At 50.0% G+C, this 21,623-nt stretch overlaps 1 protein-coding gene across 2 annotated transcripts in view; it reads left to right on the top strand.

The window, feature by feature from the left end:
• RGS3 (regulator of G protein signaling 3) overlaps positions 1-21,623 on the top strand; it is an 88,546-nt gene that overhangs the window by 24,695 nt on the left and 42,228 nt on the right. For both annotated transcript variants that reach the window (XM_074891144.1, XM_074891145.1), the window contains 7 exons: positions 861-942; positions 1,646-1,751; positions 2,026-2,365; positions 2,824-2,863; positions 7,145-7,335; positions 9,622-9,705; positions 17,340-17,451. In XM_074891144.1, coding sequence (XP_074747245.1) covers positions 861-942; positions 1,646-1,751; positions 2,026-2,365; positions 2,824-2,863; positions 7,145-7,335; positions 9,622-9,705; positions 17,340-17,451 — 955 coding nt within the window. The remainder of the gene's footprint in view (positions 1-860; positions 943-1,645; positions 1,752-2,025; positions 2,366-2,823; positions 2,864-7,144; positions 7,336-9,621; positions 9,706-17,339; positions 17,452-21,623) is intronic.

Below are 21,623 nucleotides of genomic sequence, written 5' to 3'. Positions count from 1 at the left end.
CTTGTCTTCTCTCTGGCTGTTTGTTCTCAAAATAATACAGGTCAGATGTTGGATTTTTTCTTTTCTTTTCTCTGTCAGTAAAACAAGTATCTTGACAAATGTCTTGGGGGGATAATCAGGTATTTACAGGAACTGTCATGCTGAGCTGCTGCTGGAAGCCAACATCAAAAAAATAAATATCATTTTATTAATAAGCTCAATGCTTCTTGAATCAGGAGGAGAAATGAGCCTCAATTAACACAGCATCCATCCTCTCCAAACTCAGCAAGAGAAAACACACTCACCCCAGCTAATGGGGTGATGCAGACAGAGCCTGCTCCAGCACAGCTGCCTTGCAGACAGGAGTGTGCTGATCCTCGCAGCTTCCTCTGGAGCAGGGGAGTGCTGCTATTTCTGTACTACCCAACTGGAAATGAAATGTTTAAGTGACTTGCTTAGAGAAGTCGTGTTAGAAATCAGTGTCAGAGCCAGACTGCCACATTTTCCTTTCTAATGGCTTATCAGACCTTTCCTTACACTTGCAAGAGTCACGAGTGGAGACTTGTGTATGCTCCACAAACACTCGTTTTGTGGCATTCCTCTCTGCTGATCCTTGGCTCGATTTTGCATTGCTTTTTAGCACCCTTTCCACCCCTCTTTGGCTGCAGCAGGGGAGAGACCCATTGTCCATGGGGTTCACAGAGTGACAGTGTTCATCACTATGACGGTTCCTTTGGGCTCTGTGACCACTTCTAGAAATGCCGTGTGTCTGCATTTCCAAAGGCTGTGGGGCAGCGTGTGGGTGAAAGGGGGGATGCTCGCTGATCACACACAGCAGCTGCTTTCACACTTAACAGGGTGACTCCGGTCTCTCTCTTCAGATTACGATCCCTCGAGGAAGTGATGGGTTTGGCTTCACAATCTGCTGTGACTCCCCAGTCCGTGTGCAGGCAGTGGACTCTGGTAAGAAATCAGATCATTTTTAGCCGTCTTGATTTAAATGAATGACTCTGCTCCTTTTTTGCTTTCCAGAGCATGTTGTGATACAGAAGCTCCCATGCCTTGCAGGACTCTGGGCACCTCCAAGAAGCTTCACTTAATTAATTCTCTGTTGCCTCTAATGACGTCAGAGGCCACTGTGTCACTATTTTGGCAGTGTGTTGCAGTAATTTGCAGAGATTTTGTTCCCTTCCCTCTCCAACCTGAGGAGCTGTCTGGCTGGTTGGGAGACCTATGGGAAGCATCCAGGGGGGTGTTTCAGACAGGGGCACAGAGGGGAGCAGGATCAAGGAGCCCTCAGTTGCCTGACTAGATCCCAAGAGGATCTAGTCTAACCTGCAGGATGGACTTGGTGTCTCCATTGTACCCTGGTGCTCTCCACTGCACATGTGAAGTTCATGCAATAGCTCTGAGAGAGCTTTTATGACTTTGTCCTGGGTGCTCTGCATGTGTGTGCATGTTGGAAGGTGAAGCTGCAGGCTCTGCTAGCCCCACTTCATTTTCAGGTGTGGATGTGAGGGGAAACAGACTGGCTTTAGAGGAGTGAGTGGTGCAAGCTGTGAAGCAGTGCTATTTGGGTGTTCGCTAGCCCCAGCGCTTCTCATCCCCCTCATACTCTCAGCTCTCTGTCCAGCAGGTCACTGGTATTTGTCTCTTCTCTCTGCAGGTGGCCCGGCAGAAAAGGCCGGTCTGCAGCAGCTTGACACGGTGCTGCAGCTGAACGAGCAGCCTGTGGAGCACTGGAAATGTGTGGAGCTGGCACACGAGATCCGGTGAGTGTTCACCCAAAGCAACAGTGCAGGGCTCTGGGAGAGATTGTTTGAGGGAGCTCAGGGCAGGGGAGCAGAAGCTTTGAGTGGCTACAGGAAGGGGAAGGCTTTGAGGTTCAGGAGACTGAGAAGGGACTCTGGAGTGGAAGAAGAGAGGATACAGGGGCAGAGGTGTTAGAAGGAGGAAGGACCGCAGGGCTCATGGCTGTTTGAAGGACATGGGGTGCCTCACTCCCTGCTGCTCCATCTCTGACCTGCCCCATGCCATCTCTTTCAGGAACTGTCCCACTGAGATCATACTGCTGGTCTGGAGGCTCGTCCCGCAGGTCAAGCCAGGACACGAGGGCATGATCCGCAGGTCATCCTGCAAGTCTGCCTATGACCTCCAGTCACCACCCAACAAGCGGGAAAAGAACAGCACCATGCCTCCACGGCCTGAGCAGCGCCGGAGCTGCCACATACTGTATGACGGGACTGATGGGCTGGTGCTGAACAGCTGGGAGAGGTACACGGAGATCGGCAAGCGGAGCCAGAACACCATGCCTCCCCTATCCCGGGTCCCCTCCACGGCAGACCAGAACTACATCATCTTGGCGCCTTTGAACCCGGGGAGCCAGGTAGAGCTGCTTTCCAGCCCCACACTCAAGTTACTGCATGTGGCTGTTGGCTGTGTGTGCTGGATCCTCTCTTGGCCTGTGCTTCAGCCTTATCGAGCATCATCTCTAAATGTTTGCTAGAGCACATGCCATTTTTATAAACCCGTATCCCTTAGTGGAACTTTCACTAATTTCCTAAAACATTTACCACTAGGACTGTAGAGCTGGGGTGAACGACCTGCTGCCTCCTCTCAGGGCTCACTCAAGGAGTAATGATGTGGGAAGTGTTCCCACCGCGTAGACCACAGTGCAAGTCATTGCTCTTATTTTCTGCTGGCAATAGGGCAAAAATGATTCTCACCTCTCTAGAATGCTTTGGCTTTCTGGGTTTGGCATGCTAAAATTTACAGTTGGTTGTTGTAAAGTCTACCTCAAGCCTACTTCAGGTGACTGTGTCCTTTCTGGGTTGTGTTTTACAGCTGCTGAGGCCTGTCTATCAAGAGAACAACACTACTGCGGGTAAGTTGCCAATGTGCTGCAAACACTGCTCAGAGGAGCTAGGCATGGTCTTTCTAGCACTATCAAACCCTTGCCCTTAGTCCTGCAACAGAGTCCCTCATGTTTTGAGGACCCTGGCAGAAGCCTGGGGCTTTTGGGTACCATAATCTTCCTAGTCTCTGTGTCAAACAAGAACCCTACCCCTAGGCCCAGAGGAGAACACAGCTCCTAGTGTCACTGGATGAGCCTCACAGTGAGAAGGTCTCTGTGGGAGCTCGCAGAGCTGCTGAAGGGAGGCTGGTGGCAGGGACTTTCCATCAGGGGCGCGATGAAAGCATGAAGTGTGAAAGTGCTAAGCGCTGTTGTTGTGGCAGTTCCCCAGATGTGTCTGTGGGCCTGTCCGTGACGTGTTTCCCTTCTTGTGCATGATGGCAAGCTAGGGGAGTGCTGATACTCTGACCCCTGCTTTGAGGTTCATTTTATTAGTAAGGGAATGAGGATGGCCATGACAGGAATTTGTACAAAGAGTAGTGCAGGTTGATGTGCCAGATTTGGGGAATACTCATTTCCAGGGCTGCTGCAAGGTCTCTGGCAGTCTCTGGACCAGCTCTTCTCAAAAACCCTTGGAAGCATAAACTCATTTTCTGCGACAGGTATGCTGGGGTCTTCCGGAAGAACCAGGTATGGTTGGGCTTGCAGGAAGAGTGGGATGAGGTGTGTGGCAGGGCTGGGGACTGTATGAATCCAGGTCCATGCAGAAACGCCTGATCATTGGTTTGGGAGCTTTGGGAGGCCGCGCTTGCACCCTGGTCTGTTAGGATGCCCTTAGGATGAGCTGCATGGCCGTAGCAGAGGTGACCTCCCAGGCGTGATCTTGCAGGAGTGTCTTTAACTTAGCAGTCCCTCCCTGGTGCGGGCACAGCCATCAGCAGCGTTTCCAGCTAGAAAATATTGTGCTGCCTGTAAAGGTGGGGCAGCGTCCATAGAAGGCAAAGTGTGGGGCTGGCAAAGCCGTGGTGGGGATGCCGGGGGGCAGGGGGGAGCAGCGTGTGTCTGTGGCCCCTGTGCCGAGGCCTCTGCAGCCAGAAGAATTTTCCACAGCTCAACTGCAGGGGATGTTTTGTACCATGGATAATTGCAACTCTTTCCTGCTGCTTGTGGATCCTGTGAAAAGATGAGCTGGACCGTGAGCACTTGTTCTTACAGCAGGGTGGAATTTGAAAGACTCAGGCTTCTTCCCATAGCAACTTTTAGTGATTGTTTTCAGTTTATTTAATGTTAAGTCTTGAGAGGGAAGAATGCATTAGTTAACCTGAGCAGCGATTAAGCGCGGCAGTGCAGAGCTGGCCACCAGTCACACAGTGACAGGAGCTGATGCTTCAGGCAGGCTGGATATGTTTCTGTGCCAGTGTGCAGAAAACAGGACTTGTGCAGGTGATGAATTTCTCTGATAAAATGAGGTTATTTAGGGATAAGAGGAAAAGCAGATCCTGAACAACCCAGACTGATTGTATCTGTCCTGTGTTGAGCTGTCTCTCGTGCTTTGATTTTATCTGGCAGTGCAACCATGAAAAAGGGAAAAGAAAAAATGTCAGGATTATTGCACTTAGAGGTGGAAATAACCTTTTAGGTCACGAGGGCCACCCCCCTGCAAAGGCAGGCTGTTAAAGCAAGCAGTAAACAGCAGGTCTGGATTGCCAACAGAGCACGGTCTGGCTCTGCTGGTGTTTATCTGAAAGTAAATGCGCTATTTCCTGATACTTAATGGAATATGTAATGTTGGGTAGATTCGTATATTTGCTTTGGACGAGACCTTATCTGCTCCGAGCCATGTTCAGAAGTGTTTTGGCTCATTTCTGCTTGGGAAGGTTATGGGTATCCATTACAGTGCAAAGGCAGAAGCCACTGTGCAGAAGCCTGCTGTGGTGGGAGCAGAAACTCCTGGGGCTGGGTGGCTGGAGGGAAGGATGCTGGGGGGGTCTCTGCTGGGACACCCCTCTAGCAGGGAGCTGCAGGAGGGTTTGCTCAGGCATGTTCCTGAGACATTGCTGTGGGGAAGAATGGGCTAATGCTCCAACTTCTCACCGGGATATGTTAAAATCCAAGTGGAGAGGTCTGCCTGCTGGACCCGAGCTGGCTTGGTTCATCAGCTTCAGGAGGGAGGGGGGAAGGAAATACTTTGTTTTTTCAGTGCGGTTTCTTTTGAAGAAGGCATGAGGTTTTGGTTAAAGAGACATTCAGTTCCTGTTGGAGTTGTTTCCTGAGAGTTTTAGGACAGAGCACAGGTTGCAGGACATGTCTGGGGTTAAAGGCTCGTGGAGGACACGGACCTGTCCCACCTTCTCTCCCCAGCGTGGTAGGTCCTGTGATGGGAGTTTGTGTGTGGCAGGAGAGACGTGCGCTGTGGGCCTGGCGACATCAGGGATGGCCAAAACTGTATGCTGGGGTCACCAGAGAGTGCTGAGGCCCTTGGGTTTAATGGATTAATATCATTAACGGGAAATATTTCACAGCTGCTCCTCGCTCAGCAGCTGCGCTGTCCCGGCACACCTGAGAGGAGAGCAGCCCAGTGGGCAGCAGCTTGGCAGCTCCTCGATGGTTCTGGTCCTGTGTGTTGGTCTCATCCCGGCTCCATGTGATGGGTCTGGGGAGGAGGACGCATAAATCCATCCTTAGCACTGCTGCCTCCAACAGATCACCCACCAAACCCTCTAGTTGCTCACAGCGAGTTGTGCGCACTGGCAGCGGCTCCCAGCAGCCTGTGATGCTCTCACCTCGTTGTGCTGGTGCTGAGAAAATGGTACTAGCTTCTATCCAGGCAGAGCATCTTCAGAGAGCCCCACGTCCCGTGCCTGCACTCGTGAGACAATGTGCTGGTGGGAGCTTGCTGGATGTATTCAGAGGCATTCCTCTGGGCTGGGAGGAAAGGGCTTGGAAATCCTATATAGCAGCAATTGCCCGGCAAGAGGGGAAGGAAGGACTCACTCATGCAGCAGCTAGCAGGGAACAATGATAATTGTTGATAATTATCAATAATGCTTTTAATGACAGGATTATCAATTACATTAAAGATTCTGGGACTGGTTTGACATATGACCTAATGTCTCCTGGCCTCTAGTGATGCAGGTGTGGAGTGGCCGCAGTAGCTGGTGTTGGCTTGTTGGGAAAAGTCACAGCTCTGCTTGACCAGCTGAGACCAGCTGCAAAGGAAAGCTTCTGTGTAATCCCTCCTTTGAACGAGGATAACGGCTTTCTGCGATAAAGGACAGAGTGAAAAACCAGTCAGACTGCTCAGACTTTTTCCAGCACTGAAATGTAATGCTGAAAAACAGTGGATGATGTTGTGCCAGCCTCAAGCGAAATGAGATCATCCTTTATAAATACACCCCCAAGTCTGAGTAACCTGGGAGCGATTTGGAAAGGCCTGGATTGATCCCATGCGCATGAATGTATTTATCACTTCTGTCCCTTTCTCTGACACCTCCAATCTTAGTATCTTCTAAAAACTGTGATTAACCCGCCACCCAGTGCCCCATGACATGAAATTCCCACACTTTGCTAACTCCCATGCCCGGAATCCAGGGCAGGAAGGGCTGAGGTGGATAAAAACGTCCCAAGGTTTAAATTTCCAGTGTTGGTTTTTTCCTTCACCCTGAGTTAGTCACAAGATGGTTCTCCCCTCCCTGGAAAGGGAAGGGTTATATTTCAGTGGTGCAGTCAGGTATTCCCTGACGGTGGGAACCTCCTTGGTGCTTCTGTGATTTAAGACTGATCATTTAAAGTCATGTTTGGGGTTGTTCTGTATTTCTTATTTTGTACTTTCAGTACTGCATAGGGAGTTGCATATAATAGTACCACATCTCTTCCTTCAAAGTACTGTATTCATAAATTGTGCAGAAGGCGGCGTACACCCAAACAGAGGCTGATGTGCTGGCTTGCAGCTGAGCTTGCTGTGACTTCCTTGGGTGTTTCTTTGTACGTACATAGATGTGTTTGTGCTGCTGGTGTGATCCAGTTAAATCCTTGGTCCAGCAAGCGAGTAGCTCTTGAGCAGAAATGTCAAGGCACATCTTATTTTGCATTAGGAAAAATGAAGTCAGTGCTGTTATTTCATGAATCCCTGGGAAACTTTGATAGCAGGGTGACGAATGTCCCTGCAACTCTCGGCTCCAGCTATTCCCCTTAGGCTTTGTGTGTCCTCCTCCAGCCTGCGAGAGCAGGAACCGAGCTGGCAGCGTGCAGCAGCTCTGTGGGAGCTCTCTTCTGATTCTGTGTTTCTTTCTGCTTCCTCTGTCGCTCCAGGAAATGCAAGTAAAGGGAAATTGCACATGGGGTCTGGGAGAAAATCCAGGCTGATGAAGACTGTGCAGACGATGAAGAGCTATGGGAACTACCAGAACTGTACCATAGTGAGGCCACACGTCCCGCACTCCAGCTACGGCACGTATGTGACGCTGGCTCCCAAAGTGCTGGTGTTCCCTGTCTTTGTGCAGGTAAGTGCAGCTGGAAGTGAGGTGTTATGGATCTGATGTAATCAGGGCCCAGCCCAGCAGGCTGTATCAGAGCTTGCTGCTGTAGGTTGGGTCCAGGCTGTCATGGATATATTTCCCAGCAGTATACACCATGAATGTATGGATGCCCTGTCATCATCAGCTCTCTCCTCTGGAGCTGGTTGTACTCAGCACAGTGCTGGGTACTTTCCCAAAGGGAATTGTGTCCTGTCCAAATGATTCTCTGTTGGAGTTTTTTCCCTTTTCAGCTTTCAAATCTGGTCCTCAGGTGCTTGCTTGTCAGGAGGTGTCCCAGCTTCTGGGCTTCAGCAACCAGCTCTGTGTAATTGAAGATCAATATGGTTTCTTCCCGTGGGTTCTTTGTGCTGCTAATTATAGTGTGCAAATGAAAGTTTTTTAGTTTAGCTTGTGGCCAGCACTAAAATCGTGGATGAGGGTCCAGAGCAGTAATGGCTTAACAGAGGATGTTCTCACTCCTCGGTTCTATAAATGGTTTTCTTAAAACTTATCCCTGAATTTGGTGGTAGTAGCTCTAACTACCTCTGTGTCTTCCATTTTGTCCTTCATATGGCCAGAACCCCAGAAAACCTCATCTGATCCTGTATGTTTAAGTACGTTGGTGATGAATACCTTCATCTCTGAGACCGTGGGGAACCATCTGTCCTCCCCTGCTAGCAGCAATGGCACTGTCATGTCAGCTCAGACGGGAGATGTCCTTTGGGCTGAAACCCATGATCTGTGTTGTCTGTCACTCTGGCCTCAGCCAGCAGACTGCTTGGGGCACATGTGGGGCTGGGCTGGTGCTGGCGGGCAGCCTTATGCTCACCTCCATCCTCCCCAATCGCAGCAGGTGGCTGTTCATGTTAGCACCAGCGCATTCACCAGCCCTGGCTGCGTGCACAGCTTGCCTGTTGGTAGGAACACAGCTGGCACTTCTGCCTCTGCACTCCCCAAACTTGTGTCTTGGATTGAGTCTGGGGTGTTTCTGCCTCTTAAGGAACTGGTTTTTATGCTTTGCTCCTGCTGCCAGTCAGAGAGGGACCTGGGGGGGTTGATTGTCAGCCGGCTGAACAGGAGCCAGCAGTGTGCTCAGGTGGCCAAGGCGGCCAATGGCATCCTGGCTTGTATCAGCACTAGCGTGGCCAGCAGGGACAGGGAAGGGATCTCACCCCTGGGCTCGGCACTGGTGAGGCCGCCCCTCGATGAGTGGGTTCAGTTTTGGGCCCCTCACTCCAAAAAGGCCATTGAATGACTCGAGCGTGTCCAGAGAAGGGCAACGGAGCTGGTGCAGGGTCTGGAGCACAGGTCTGATGGGGAGCGGCTGAGGGAACTGGGGGGTTTAGTCTGGAGAAGAGGAGGCTGAGGGGAGACCTCATGGCCCTCTGCAACTCCCTGAAAGGAGGGTGCAGAGAGGGGGGATGAGTCTCTTGAGCCAAGGAACCAGCACCAGGACAAGAGGGAATGGCCTCAAGCTGCGCCAGGGCAGGGTCAGACTGGCTCTTAGGAAGGATTTCTTTGCAGAAGGGGCTGTTGGGCGTTGGAATGGGCTGCCCAGGGCAGGGGGGGAGTCCCCATCCCTGGAGGGGTTGAAGAGTCGGGTTGACCCAGCGCTGAGGGATCTGGTGGAGTTGAGAAGGGTCAGTGTGAGGTTCATGGTTGGGCTGGATGATCTTAGGGTCTTTTCCAACCTGGATGATTCTGTGATTCTGTGATCGTCCTGGGCTGGTTTTGCAGGGTTTGTTCTGCAGCTGGGACAACTGAACCTGTCCTGTTCTTCTCCAGCATTAAACAGAGGAGGTGCTGACTGGGGAGCTGGATAGGCAGCGTGGCATGAGAAAGGGCAGCCCCGTTAAAGTTGCTTTAACTTACTGCAAGAGTAATCCATAAAATCATGTAGCAAATATTCTTGCCTGAGGGACATGAAAACCTAACCTGCCACTGTTGTGGTTGTGTTTCCTGCTAAAAAGCACCCATAACCAAGCCTCTGTGCAGAACAGTTAACGTACAAAGAGGCAAGTGGCTGATTGTCTTTTTATAGATGGATCTGACGTAGGTGTTAAGCGTAAAGCTTTCTTTTTATCGTGTAGCTGGACTGCAGACTTTCTGTCCTTTTGAGCACAGTGTGGGGTGGCTTCTCCCTGAACGAGTTACAGCTTAAAGTGAAGACAAAGTGGGTTTGGTGGGCGGAAAATTTTTCTGACAAACCACACTTCTAGTGGAAGGTTTGACTGTTTCTTTTTCTTTTTTTTTTTTTTTTTTCATATGTAGCCCCTAGATCTTTGCAACCCAGCCCGGACTCTGCTTCTGTCAGAGGAGCTGCTTCTTCATGAGAGCAGAAGCAGGACTATACAGGTAAGACTCTTTCCGTGCTGTCTGAGCTTTCTAAAGGTGCTCTTCTGCAGTCTTATATAGTAGATTGAGAAGGGAAATACTGTGCACTACTTATGATATTTGGAAAAACTTGTAGTTTCATCGTGGATGGGATGAACTAAATATCAAAACTCTTCTCTGCTAGAAATCAACTTTTTTTCTTGTCTTCATGCTCACGAAGAAGAAACTGCACATGGCAAATGTGTGCCAGTCACAGCCCAGCAGTTGAGGCCACTGCTAGACTCAGAAAGAGGGAGTTTAAGGTTATTTTGTACCAGGTTAGAGAATTAGACAGAGAACTTGTTACAGGGGTTTTCAGAAATTTAGTTCCTGAAATGGTCACATGTTTTGTCCAAATTCCTCTCTTTTTTCTTACTTCAGCTTCTTTTCTGCAATGTTATTGGAGGGCTGTTAAAAATCTGGGGAAACAACTAAGCTTTGGCTGCTGAACCTGTGTATGTGACAACTTTCAACATCCAAACTGGCAGTTTGGACGTGTTGATATTTGCTGCTGGCTTCACTTGCATCCAACTGTAAAGTCTGCAAAGCCCTGGAATTTGGGACAGAGGAAGCAGCAGCTGGGAGAGCCCACTCATGCATTGCTCACTAGTGCTGGAGGAAACTGCAGTTTCTTTTGGGGCATTTTCAGATAATCTCACCACTGTACAGAAAAATTTTGTTTTGAATTTAGTTGGAGTGAACCATGTGTCATCTTCACAGAACCATAAAGAAATTTTTACTTGACTAATCTTAGTTTCTGGGTAGCACCTTCTGGGTGGCTGACAGCAGAATCTCAGAGACACGTCATACCGCTGCCCTGTACCAAACAGTACAAGATTATGTTATGTTAAGTGACTCCTCTCTCTTCCTGGTTTTCAATGTGTAATTCATCCCCTGCTTTGACTTGAATCACTTTTTTTTTTTTTTTTTGGCCAAAGTACATGAAAAATCGCATGATCAGTTTGGAAACTTGCCACTGATTTGTAAATAAAACTCTTCCCCTGTCTGTCCTGCTGTTCTTTATCGCTCAGGGTCTTCTGGGCACCTGCATGAATGAAAATCAGGTAAACACATGGCTGTGTATCACGGCTGTGCTGGGATGGCTTGGAAATATGGTGGTCAGCCTGAGGTCAGGATGCTTCTCCTGGGTGGTTTGGAGTTGTTTGCTTTCAGGTCAGAACAGAGGTCTGTAGTAGCAGCCAAATGGGGAATAATCATGAACAACTAATGCTGTTTGCAGCCTTGGGGGGAGCATGTGTGAGTATGGGGGTGTTCATATTTAGACAACGGAGAGCCTCAGGACGAGCATGTTTGGAAGAGGTGTGCTTCTGTCTCTCCAAATGGCCACATTAGCCATTTCAGAGACCCAGCTGTGGGTAGGATCAGAAGGATGTCTCAGGGAAAGGACTCTGCTTACGATAAGGATGAGCATGAGGCTGGAAGAGGATTTCCCAGTTGGAGCTGCTGCCAGGAAAGGCAGGATGCTGTACGCTGGCCAGGAACCTGAGACAGTGTTTGATGGTGCCTCGAGGCTGTGATGTCTGTGTAAGCCTGGCAGAGGGGCAAGGCAAGAGGTTGTGACTAAGCATAGTGAAAAAATAGAAGCAGTGAATGGGAACAAGCATGTGGCAGCATCTGCTTTGGAAGGCAGGATTCTTTCCCTCGGTGTGAACCCAGGCGTGGTGCTGAGCCCTGTATTGCTGGGAGCTGACTGTGTAGGTAGCAACACTGGGACATCAGCCATATCCCTGGAGAAGGGCTTTCTCTTGTCTGCAGTGTGTCACAGGGTCATGGCAGGATTTGCAGAGCTTCAAGGAATCAGCGCAGGTCTGCTTTGGTCCTGATGGGCTCTGAGACAGGAGAATCCAAACTTCTGAGGCCAGCAAGACCTAAAATGGCCTGGACACAATGAAGCTTCCACTGGTAAAGAAGGGCTCTGGCTTCTCTTTTTGCTGGACTTGAGCTCACTCTCTCTCCAGCCTTCTCTGCTGCCCGAACAGAGGCTGCCTTGTTTGCGGTTGGTCCTTTCTTCCTTGCTCCATGTGGTTTTCCATTTTCCCACGGCTCTTCCCACCCAGCCTCTCTCAGACTGAACTGCTGCTCCTGTGCTTTGCAGGACTGTTTTCTGTATGTTATTCTGCTTTGGCTAAGTGGCTTGAGAGAGTAGGGTACAGGTGCAGGGGCTGGAGGTGGAGGTCCCATTTAATTTTTTTCTCAAAAAACCAGAATTTTTTCCCCTTGGCGGTTTCCATGTCAGGCACTGCATCCTCATCACTGAGCAAACTCTCCCATCTCCTGAAGGAGTCAACCTATCTCTCTGGAGGCTTGCCAGGATCTGTCCTTTCCCTGACCTTACCTCTGGGGCAATCCTTATTCAGGCCTTAATCACATCCTGTCTAGACTTTGTTGCAATTCCCGCTTTTATGGTCTTCTGAAATCTATCCCTCCAGCCTGCCAAGTGCCAGAGGAACCAGTGTGGTGCAGGTGATTGTGCACAAGGTGTCTAACATGGACTTAGTCCTTGTTGGTCCATCTCTAATGTGCCTGGAGGCAACTTTCCAAAGCCCTAAGGTACCTTCACAGCATGGGCCATGCTCACCCCCTTCTCAGCTCTCTCTTCTGCCATCCTGTCAGGGTCTACAGATCAGGATGGTTCTCCCTTGAACTTTGAAAGCCCCCAGCTCTGTCAGGAGTCTGGAGGACATGGACTGACATGCCCAGGTTTTATGTTCTTCTCTGCAGAGCAAGATGCTCTTCTCTCTCATCCCAACTGTTGCCCTGCAAATTCCTGGCACTCCTGGCCTGGGATGGGGTTACCAGCTCCCTGTTTCAGTGGGTGGCTGAGTTTGGCCAATGCAGTGGGTTGACCAAAACCCTACTCCCTGGCACCAATGTTTCAAGATCTTGTTTTCAGCCTTTTTTAGACACTTTCATTTGGGTGAGAATACCAGAAAACTGCACTGACCTTCTCCCTCCACCACACTAGTCCCACTTAGTCTGTCCCTTCTTCTTCACTGCCTCTTAATATCCTTCTCTTCCTCATTTTTTACACCATTTCCCCATCTGCACAGCCACTGCTTATGCTAGCTTACCCCTTGAGGTCTTCAGTGCCTGCTCTCCCCTGATGCTTATGGTAGAAGAATGTTTGACTTGGGTAAGCCAAGGTGAGGTTCAAGGTTTACAGCTAAAGCCTTCACCACGGATCTCCTTTTGGCAAGTGTGGTGATGTATCTTCAGCAAACTCTAGCTGAGCATATTAACTCCTTCCTGAGTGTGTAAATTCCTTGCCAGTAATTCTGGCAGAAAAAAATGTGTGAGGTGGTAAAGGAGGGTAAATGCATTGTGGGCTAAAAGACTGCTGAGAAGCCTTGGAGAACATGCATTTAATATGGATACATGCAGAAGTAGAAATCCAGGAGCAAAGGAGCAGGTCATGCTTAGAGAGTTAGGGTTGTAGCATGGAAAGCAATGACTCAAAGGCTTCAGTGTATCACTGAAGGGTGGGAAAGTTTCCCTGACCTGGGAAGTTCATGCCCACCTTGGAAGTGCCATGCCTGTGTGTGTGCACCTACCCCACCTGCAAAGCCTAGACTGCTTCTCTTTTTAGGCTGGGGCTCAGCTGACTGAGATGCTAATGTACGAAGCTGTGGTAACTGGATTACTTGTAATCATGTTCTCCTGCTGCTGTGGTCTCTGTGAAAACTGAGTAACTGCCAGTGCAAAGCTGTAGCCAAGGATGTCACCACTTTGAAGCATACGATCAGGGGAGCACTGAATAGAAGTGACTGGGTGATACCACCCTGTATGTGGGGAGCTGCATCATTCTTGGTCTGATGAGTCCAACAGTGATGTCTGCTTCGTAGAGGATGCTGAGAATTTAGATGGTCTCACAAGAGGGCTACAAGGATAAATCAAGATCTGAAAAATTTGAGGAAGATTACGAAAGCTTCATCCATTTAGCTCAACTGAATGAATGGGGACACATGAGCTCTGCAGGTACAACCCTCTTACTGCTATCACTGGAGTTTCTCTTTGGGGTTGCACCCAATTCTTCTGGAGAAGAATCCAGTACTGGGAAATAGAAAATGTGTGTGGCTCAGTCCTAGGGGTGGATACCTGTCTTAAGAGCTCCCAGTCAATGATTACAGGATTTCTGTAGCCAGCTGCAGGCAGCATTCTCTGGCCAGCGATGCAGGTGATCATCACCATGTTCTCCTTTTGCCATCTGACAGCTCTATCATAAAAGACCTGCCTCTGCTTCACTCTGCTTCCTCAGCTCCCTCTGTTTTGCTGGGCACAGCTATGAGACTATTGCTCGAGAGAGAGAGGGCGATGTCTCGGAAAGCATTCACTGTCTCAGGCTTTTCCTCACGGGCGCTGGGACAAGCAGGCAGGGTTTGCTCTGATCCGTTTTGCCGGTGCCTCTGCTGATGTGCTGCTGCACTTGCAACGTGCAAACTCCTCCCTGCTGTAACCCAAGTGGTGGTGGCTCTCTGCATAGGTGAGCAGAAAAGGATGGGGTTAGGAAGAGAGTTAATTATTCTTAAGCTTGAATATGAAGGTACTTTGGCTGCAAGGCTTAATTTCTGAGCACCTTTTCATAATGTTTTTGTTACCATATTGCTTTACAAAGCATGGTTATCGCTTCCTCCTTCCTGTGGTGGGGCTTGGTAGCAGTCCCAGCGTTGATCTCCTGTTCTCATCTTGGGGAAGCACACTAACCTACTGCTTTCCACCTTCCCTCCTGGCTTTCATTTTCTCTTGTTTTCTTTTAGAAGACACTTTAAATGTGCCCCTTCCTTCTGTAACAGTGCTTTGCCAGTTATATTCTGTAGTTAGTTAAATCTATCAGAGAATAGGCTTTGCTGTTTGCCATGGTGCAGAGCACATGCGGATGAACATGTTCAAGACATCAGTGTCAGCCTCTATGATCATTTTTTGTTTCCCTGTAAAATCTATTCACATTCCTCTAAAAGGTCTGTGTGACAACTGCTCTAGCAATAACAACACAGGTGTGCCTATCTCTGTCTTCAGAGAAGTCCTTTCATCATGTCAGGTGTTTTATTTTTGATTTTTGGGGTAGAAAATTAGTTCTGGGAAATACACAAAGTTACTCTGACTCTCCAAGGAGCAACTCTGGTGGATTCTGTGTCTTGCCTGGATGAATTCAGGTGCTACGTTTCTCTTTTGTTTGCTCTTTTGCTGTTATGAGCCCTGTGATTTGTCATGGTAGATACCAGATCTGTTTGCAAAGGGCTGTTAGAGACATGTTACAGCTTGTCAGTGGTGTGATGGCAACTCTAGGCAGAGCTCCAGATTACTCACTCCAGCCCTCCCCTCTTATACCTGCTGGCTGCTGCCTTAGGGTCATCCATGATTCGAGTTTCCTGTGCTCAGCTCTGCAGGTGGGGTCCCTCTGTGAGCAGGGGCTGCTGGAGCCCTGGGCCTTGTGCTGCTGGGATGCTCTTGGCAGGCGCTGGCTGGCTGGGTGGAAGGGACACCCTTATTTTCTTCCTCCAGCAACTTGGAGGAGCAGAGGGACCTCTGTAAACTGTTTTGTGTGGAGCTGTTCTAAAATCAAGTATCTTTCTGGAAGCAGCATCTAATAGAGATGCTCTTATGTAACCCACACTGCCTGTGCTTTTATTTATCTACATCCTGAGTTCAATCAGTCCCATCTTCCCATAAAAGCACAATGTTACCTGTAAATACTTTTTGTGTATTTCTATTTCCATGATTCCCTATTTAAATCTGCTTGGTTTAGAAGTGATTTTTTTCTCCTGCTGCTCCTTCTAATCTTTTTCTACCCTTTAAACTTCCTTGTGTATTAGGTCTTAATTTTCTTTCCTCCATTTCCAGCATGACCACTTGCTGATCATGCTTTTATCTCCTTCACTTTGCTGAGCTGCTCTTCTCAAAATCCCTGAACATCTCTTCTCTGAGACTGAGGGACCTGGGATGGCACCAGTCATGTCCCAGAAAAGTTACCTTTTGGAATAAGATGGGTATGGGAGAAAGTTTATAGTGCAGTTTGTTATTCCTTCTATTAATAATAAGCTCAGAAATAATGAAGAGGGTGAATGTGGGCACTAGGCCAACTGTATGTTGAGAGCAGAGGAAGGGATTTTCCAAATAATACAGAGAAAAACAGACACTCCCTGGTTTCATTGTCAATTAAAGTTATGCCAGTAGCTTTGTGCTTATTAAGAATCCCACAAAAATGAATTTGCCCAGCAAGGAGAAATCCTGTGGCAAGGGCTTGATTTTGGTTTCAAAGCCAGATGCTGCTGCCGTGATGTGAGACTCACCACCATGAGATAAACTGTTACCCAGCTTGTCGTCCTCCTGATGTGTGTCTGTCGTGGGCATGGAGACAAATTGTACTGGCAGTGTGTCCCTGTAAACAGTGACTCAGTCCCTGTCCAGAGCAAAGTCACCTTTCAAAGGGTGGCTTGGTGGTGTCAGAGGTGCCAGCTCCCAGCAAGGCCCTGGGATTCTGAGATGTTTGCTTCTTTTGCAAAAGGTTTGCTAAAAGGCCACAAAACCTTCGTTGCTGTTGCTCAGTAATGCAAAGCAGCTTTCCCTTTGCTGTGCGAGGTTTTGGGGAGCATCTCTAGGAGCAGCTAAAAGCAGTGCTCATATGCTGTGTCCTGTGCTGAGAGCAGGGTGTGGTTTGGCAGTCCAGCATCCAGTATGCCCATGGGCATATTGCAGACACTTCCTGGCATCTTCTAATTTTTGCTGCATGCCCCCAAGTCCTGCTGGAGAGCAGGACAGGCTCAAACCTCGACTACCAGCATAGTGATTGCACCAAGCTACTCACCCCCAGCAGGCTTCTGGGTCAAGGATCTCCAGCACGGTGGAGAAGCTCATGCTTCTTAATGACGCTAATTTGTACTGATTGAACTCAAGACCTCAGGCAGAAGCAAAACAAAATCTACCTTTCGAGTTGTGAGCACTTACCACTGCTCCGGAGTAGCTCCCAGCTTCTAGGACATTTGAGTTGCTGCTCAAGCACAGAGCTGGGCAGACACTGGGTTCAGTGTTTGCTTTCCACCCGTCAGCATGGTTTAAAGGTGTCAAGTTTGTTCTCTGCAACTGCTCTCATGGGTTCTGCTGCTGTAAAAGCCGAACTGTTATTTTCTCAAAGGGAGCGAAATGGGGCGTGCAAAGACTGAGAATAGTGAGAAGCTCTTTCGTGAGTGTGTTCAGGGAGATCACGTTTGCTTTTAAGTTGCAACTTCTATAGTGTGTTGGGATTAGTCGGCAGCTTATTCCCTCCTCCTGGTCCTCTGATTTATAACTTATGTAAATGGGAAGTTACACGAGAGCAGAGAGGGTGTGTTTGTGTGGCGTTAGACTGTCGGGCAGGTTTATCCCTCTTGTCACGGGACTCCACAAGCCTCGGTAGGTGGCTGCCAAGTGGGGGGAGCCTCGTCTGAAGCTTGCTGGGAGCACCCTGAGGGGTGTAGCAGGAATCAGCCCCTTAGGGAAGGGGTGCCTGGGCTGACTGTCATGGCTGGTGAATCTCCCCAGGGTAGAGGACCTTTCCAGGACATGTCTCAGTGCCAAGAGATGAATTCCTTATAGCTGCTTTGCTGCTCTTGTGCTTCCAGGTGACCCTCTTTGTCTACTCCGACCTGCTGCTCTTCACCAAGGAGGATGAGCCTGGGCGCTGCAATGTGCTGAGGAACCCTCTCTACCTGCAGAGTGTCAAGCTCCAGGAGGGTGAGTGTCTGCAGCAGCAGTTGGAGACATTTGGGGCATTTTCTGGGCTGCTAGCTATAAGGGTTTCTGGCCAGCAGCAGGACAGCACTCCACTAACAGTAGCATCAGCACAGTAGCAACAGTAACGGTACCGTCCAACTGGTGCTGGCAGATTATCCTTCCTTGGGCTGCGGGGCCAGCATCACCCTTCCCATCCCTGCATTAACCCAGTCCCCAGGAGCTCCATCTCCTGGGATACCTCAGGGCACTCAGGTAGTGCCAATTTCCAGGACTTTTTGGGTGCGTGTCTCAGGGATTTGGGGCTGGCATTCCTCAGGGTCTTGCTGTGCTGGGCTGTTCCCCTTGCTGGTGTTACGCTGCCTACAGTGGGGGCTTGCCAAGGCTGAGAAAGGGAAGTGAAGTCTTGAGGTTTCCCCCATGGTGCCTTGAGAGAGTTCAGAGGTTGTCTCCAAGGGAGTTTGGCTAAGCCCTACTGACCTTTACTTTGCTACTTCTCCCTTCAACCACCCACGGTTTTCCTCTGCACTAGCATCCCTCCCCCACGCACACCCCACTGGTGAGGAAAGAGCAAACCCGGCCTTGGTGGGAGGCTGCAGACCATGCCCTTACTGTCTTCACCTTGGCTGGGCTTTCACATCCAGCTGAGGGAGTGCTTCTAAGGCAGGGGGGTGACTTGGAATCAGTTATTTCAGTTGAAATGCTGAGACTGTATAAAAGATGGCCTTTAGCTTCTCAGGGTCAAAAGAGGAACAAACCAATTGCTCTACCACATCCTATTTGCTATGGTGGCACCACTTCTTGGCCCCAGGCCCAGACCCACCGTGTTCCTTTTATGGTGAAGTTGCTTTTTGTGTATGGGCGTGTGTACTGTTGCTCGACTGCCTCAGCGTGGGCCGATGCCCTGGCTTCTCCTCGAGCCCAGGCAGCACCTATCGCTGGACCAGGACCCCACATGGGAAGTCGTGATTAGATATAAGGAAAAACTTTTCTATGGTGAAGTTGGTCAAATATTAAGTTGCCCAGAGAGGTTGTGGGACCTCCATCCCTGGAGGTGTTCAGGACTCAACTGGTCACAGCCCTAAGCACCCTGATTTGAGCAGGGGCTTGGACTAGAGACCACCAGAGGGGCCCCTTCCAACCTGAATTACTCTGTAACTGTATGAGCTGGTATCTTTATGCAGTCTCATAGCCCTGACCAAAAGGGATTAATCCAGATCTGGGCTGCTTCTCCAAAGGGATCATTTTCTGGATGAATTTTGCCACTTCCCATGACTTTCCCCAGAGGAGCTGTGAGCTCTGTGGATGAGCTGTGTCTCTCCACGTGCCCCACGTTGTTGTGAGCCTCAGTGCTGGGGATTTGCAGCGCTGTGCCAGACACCATGGGCTGCCTGTCAGTTGTTATTTCCCATTTTCAACAATGTTTTTGCTCCGAGATTTATTCACTGACCCATTTGGTGGGGGCAGAAACACAGTGAGGGAGACGGGGCACCACGGCGTGAGCCATTTAGAAAAGCCATTGAAGCTTCCCTGGGGTTTGTTGAGTTTGTTCTCAGCGCTGCTTATTTCTAAGAAATGGACAAAAGAAATTGTTCCTTGTTGAAGTGCTTGTTGGTCAGCGTCTGCTCCTGGAGTGCACGCGCGTGTTGCCCCTGGCTGCTCTCAAAGGCTGTTGAATAACCCTGCTCTTGTCCACCTCCTTGAAGAAACCAGCTTCCTCGGTGCTGGTCCCAGCTCCGTGCACGAAGGTCTGTTTGCAGCTTGGCACAGGCTCGGTGCCTCCTAACCTCAGTCAGAGCGGTTGGATTTTGGGAGTGGTTTTCTGCCACTTATTTCCTTGTTGCCATAATAACTTGGCTGGATCACATCTGGAATAGCTTAACAAGCCTCTCTGAAGGGGATGTTTGTCTCTGCAGCACCGAACCACCCCTTGTACGCTGGGAATCCAGCACAGTCGGTTTTCAGGCAGCTCACCCTCCTGGTTTGGGCAGGGCTGCTTCAAAGGCGGGTGGAAGGAGCAAAAAGATGTCCGTCCCTTTTGGCAGGGATTTTCTGTTGGTCTCCTAAATAACTGAATGGCACATTAATAGGAACAGGCGTATTGCTGAGTATAACAATTGAGACATCTCCGGTACACTGAAGACCATTGTGATGTTTCCTGTTTCTGCCGCTCGCTGCACTGTGCGAAAGCAAATCAGTATAATCTGCTTTACAATGCTCTGTCTTCCTGCTTTAGAAGCCGAGCATGGCTGATGAGCACCACACCAGCCCATGTTTCCAGTGTGACAGGGCTGGCTTCCTCACTAGATACAGTGGGAATTTCCACGTGAAGGTCGCCGCCTCGCTGGGATCCTGGCCCCCCTGGGCGGGTACGCTCGGCTTTGGGACAGAGAAGAGCCACTCTTGTTTTGCAGCCGGAGTGAGGACCCCCAGGCTGTGAGCCCCATCCCCAGCCAGGATCCTGCAAACAGGGACCTCTCATGTGCTGCTTTGCTGTCCCTGACATCCCAACCCACCATATCTTATAGCAAACAGCTCCAAGATAGACAGAGATTATATTATTATTAAAGTCTGATTCATGAGCCTTTTGCCCTACCATGGCTTCTCCCTGCTGCCCCAGGGATGCTGGGAAGCACCCAGGGCTTGCACCCAGGGACACGTGCCACAGAGTGTGACAAGCTCGCCCCATCTTGGCAGCCAGGTTTGGATATGCATAAGAGCCTTCCTCTTGCAGCCAGGGCCCCGCAGCACCCTGCCCTGTGAGCTCCTCTTTGGGTGCTGGATGCGGTCCCGTCCTCACTGAGCAGATGCAAGGAAGCAGGATACCTGCCCTTGCCGTGGGCATTGCCACAGTCCTCTGGGCCATGCGAGGAGCAGGACCATCTTCTCTCTTTTCCCATCTTTTTGACCCAACACCCAGCATGCACCACCCAAATCCTGCAAGCAGCGGGTGTTTTTCTTGGGTTGCACAGGGAGGTGGGCAGAGCCAGGGCGGCGCTGACAGCTGCTGCTGTGCCGGGAGCTGTGTAAGTGCCTGCCCCGCGCGTCAGCATGGGTGTGCAGGATGAGGCTTAGCCAGGGAGGGGGATGTGTCCCCACAAAACCTGCACCCTCCTCTTGTCTGTGCTGAGTGTACGCAGCAGCCTAGCCCTGGGGCAGGGATGGTCCAACTTACTCTGAAAGACAAGCCAGTCCCCGTCACAACACATCAGGAAGAAACTGAAATATTTTCAAGTGAGTTTTTTTTATTCCTGCTTATTTCCTTTTAACGTTTCACTTAATTTGGCTGAAAGTATGTGCTGTTCAGCTGTCAAAAAAGGCACGGATGTAGTGCTGCGCAGGGAATGGAGCCCCAGGTCAGCCTGGGCAGGTGGCTGCTATCTCCCCGGTGCAAGGTTGTGCCTCTCCTCTTCTCTTTCGTGGCCCCTGTGATCTGCGGTGCAGGAGATGAGCAGAGCACGTCACACGGCTCCGGGGCACAGCAGGCTCCGGCACTCCAGCCTGACCCTCCAGAGACTGGAAAAAGCTCCAGTGGAAGAAATCCTGGCAAACCTGGTTTGTGCTGAAATCTGCGCTCGGGTCTGCCTTTTCTGGCTCTGCCATTGCTCTCCTGCCTCCCCTTGTGCCTCGCTGGGGATGGGCACTGGCTCAAGCTCAGCTGCTGGGCTGGGCAGACAGTCTCTTACCTCCCATTTGTTTTCTCTGTGAAGGCAATGACTGGTAGAAAGCGGGATTTAAGCAGTTCCTTAGCTTAGGCTGGCTCCCTGCTTTGTGTCCCGTAGGCGCTGGGCTGCTTGGCCATGTGTAACAGTGAGACTTGGAGGGACAGGGGACAGGAGCTGCTGGTGGTGGAGGTTGCTAATGCCAAGATTCATAGCTCAACAGAGAGGAATTTGGAAGGGAACTTAATTTTGATGGTTTTGGGCTTTGTCAGGATCACTTGTTGTTGCAGAAGGAATAAACAGAGGCCCAGGAGAAGTGGGGTCATTCCCAGGGCTGTTACACTCTGACGTCACCTTTCTTTGCTGAGGGTGCGTGTCTCTAGAGGGTGACTTGTTCCTCACATCAGCCAGGAAAGCCTGGTTAAAGGTCCTGAGGGAAAGTGGATGGAACATGTTGGTCTTCTGCAATCTTCTTTGCAAGGCAGCCTGAGCTTTGGTCATGGTGCAGGGAGG

The sequence above is a fragment of the Strix uralensis genome, chromosome 21 (assembly GCF_047716275.1).
Source record: "Strix uralensis isolate ZFMK-TIS-50842 chromosome 21, bStrUra1, whole genome shotgun sequence".
Taxonomy (NCBI): Eukaryota; Metazoa; Chordata; class Aves; order Strigiformes; family Strigidae; genus Strix; species Strix uralensis.
The sequence above is the reverse complement of the archived record's forward strand: the minus strand, read 5'-3'. Positions and strand labels throughout refer to the sequence as shown.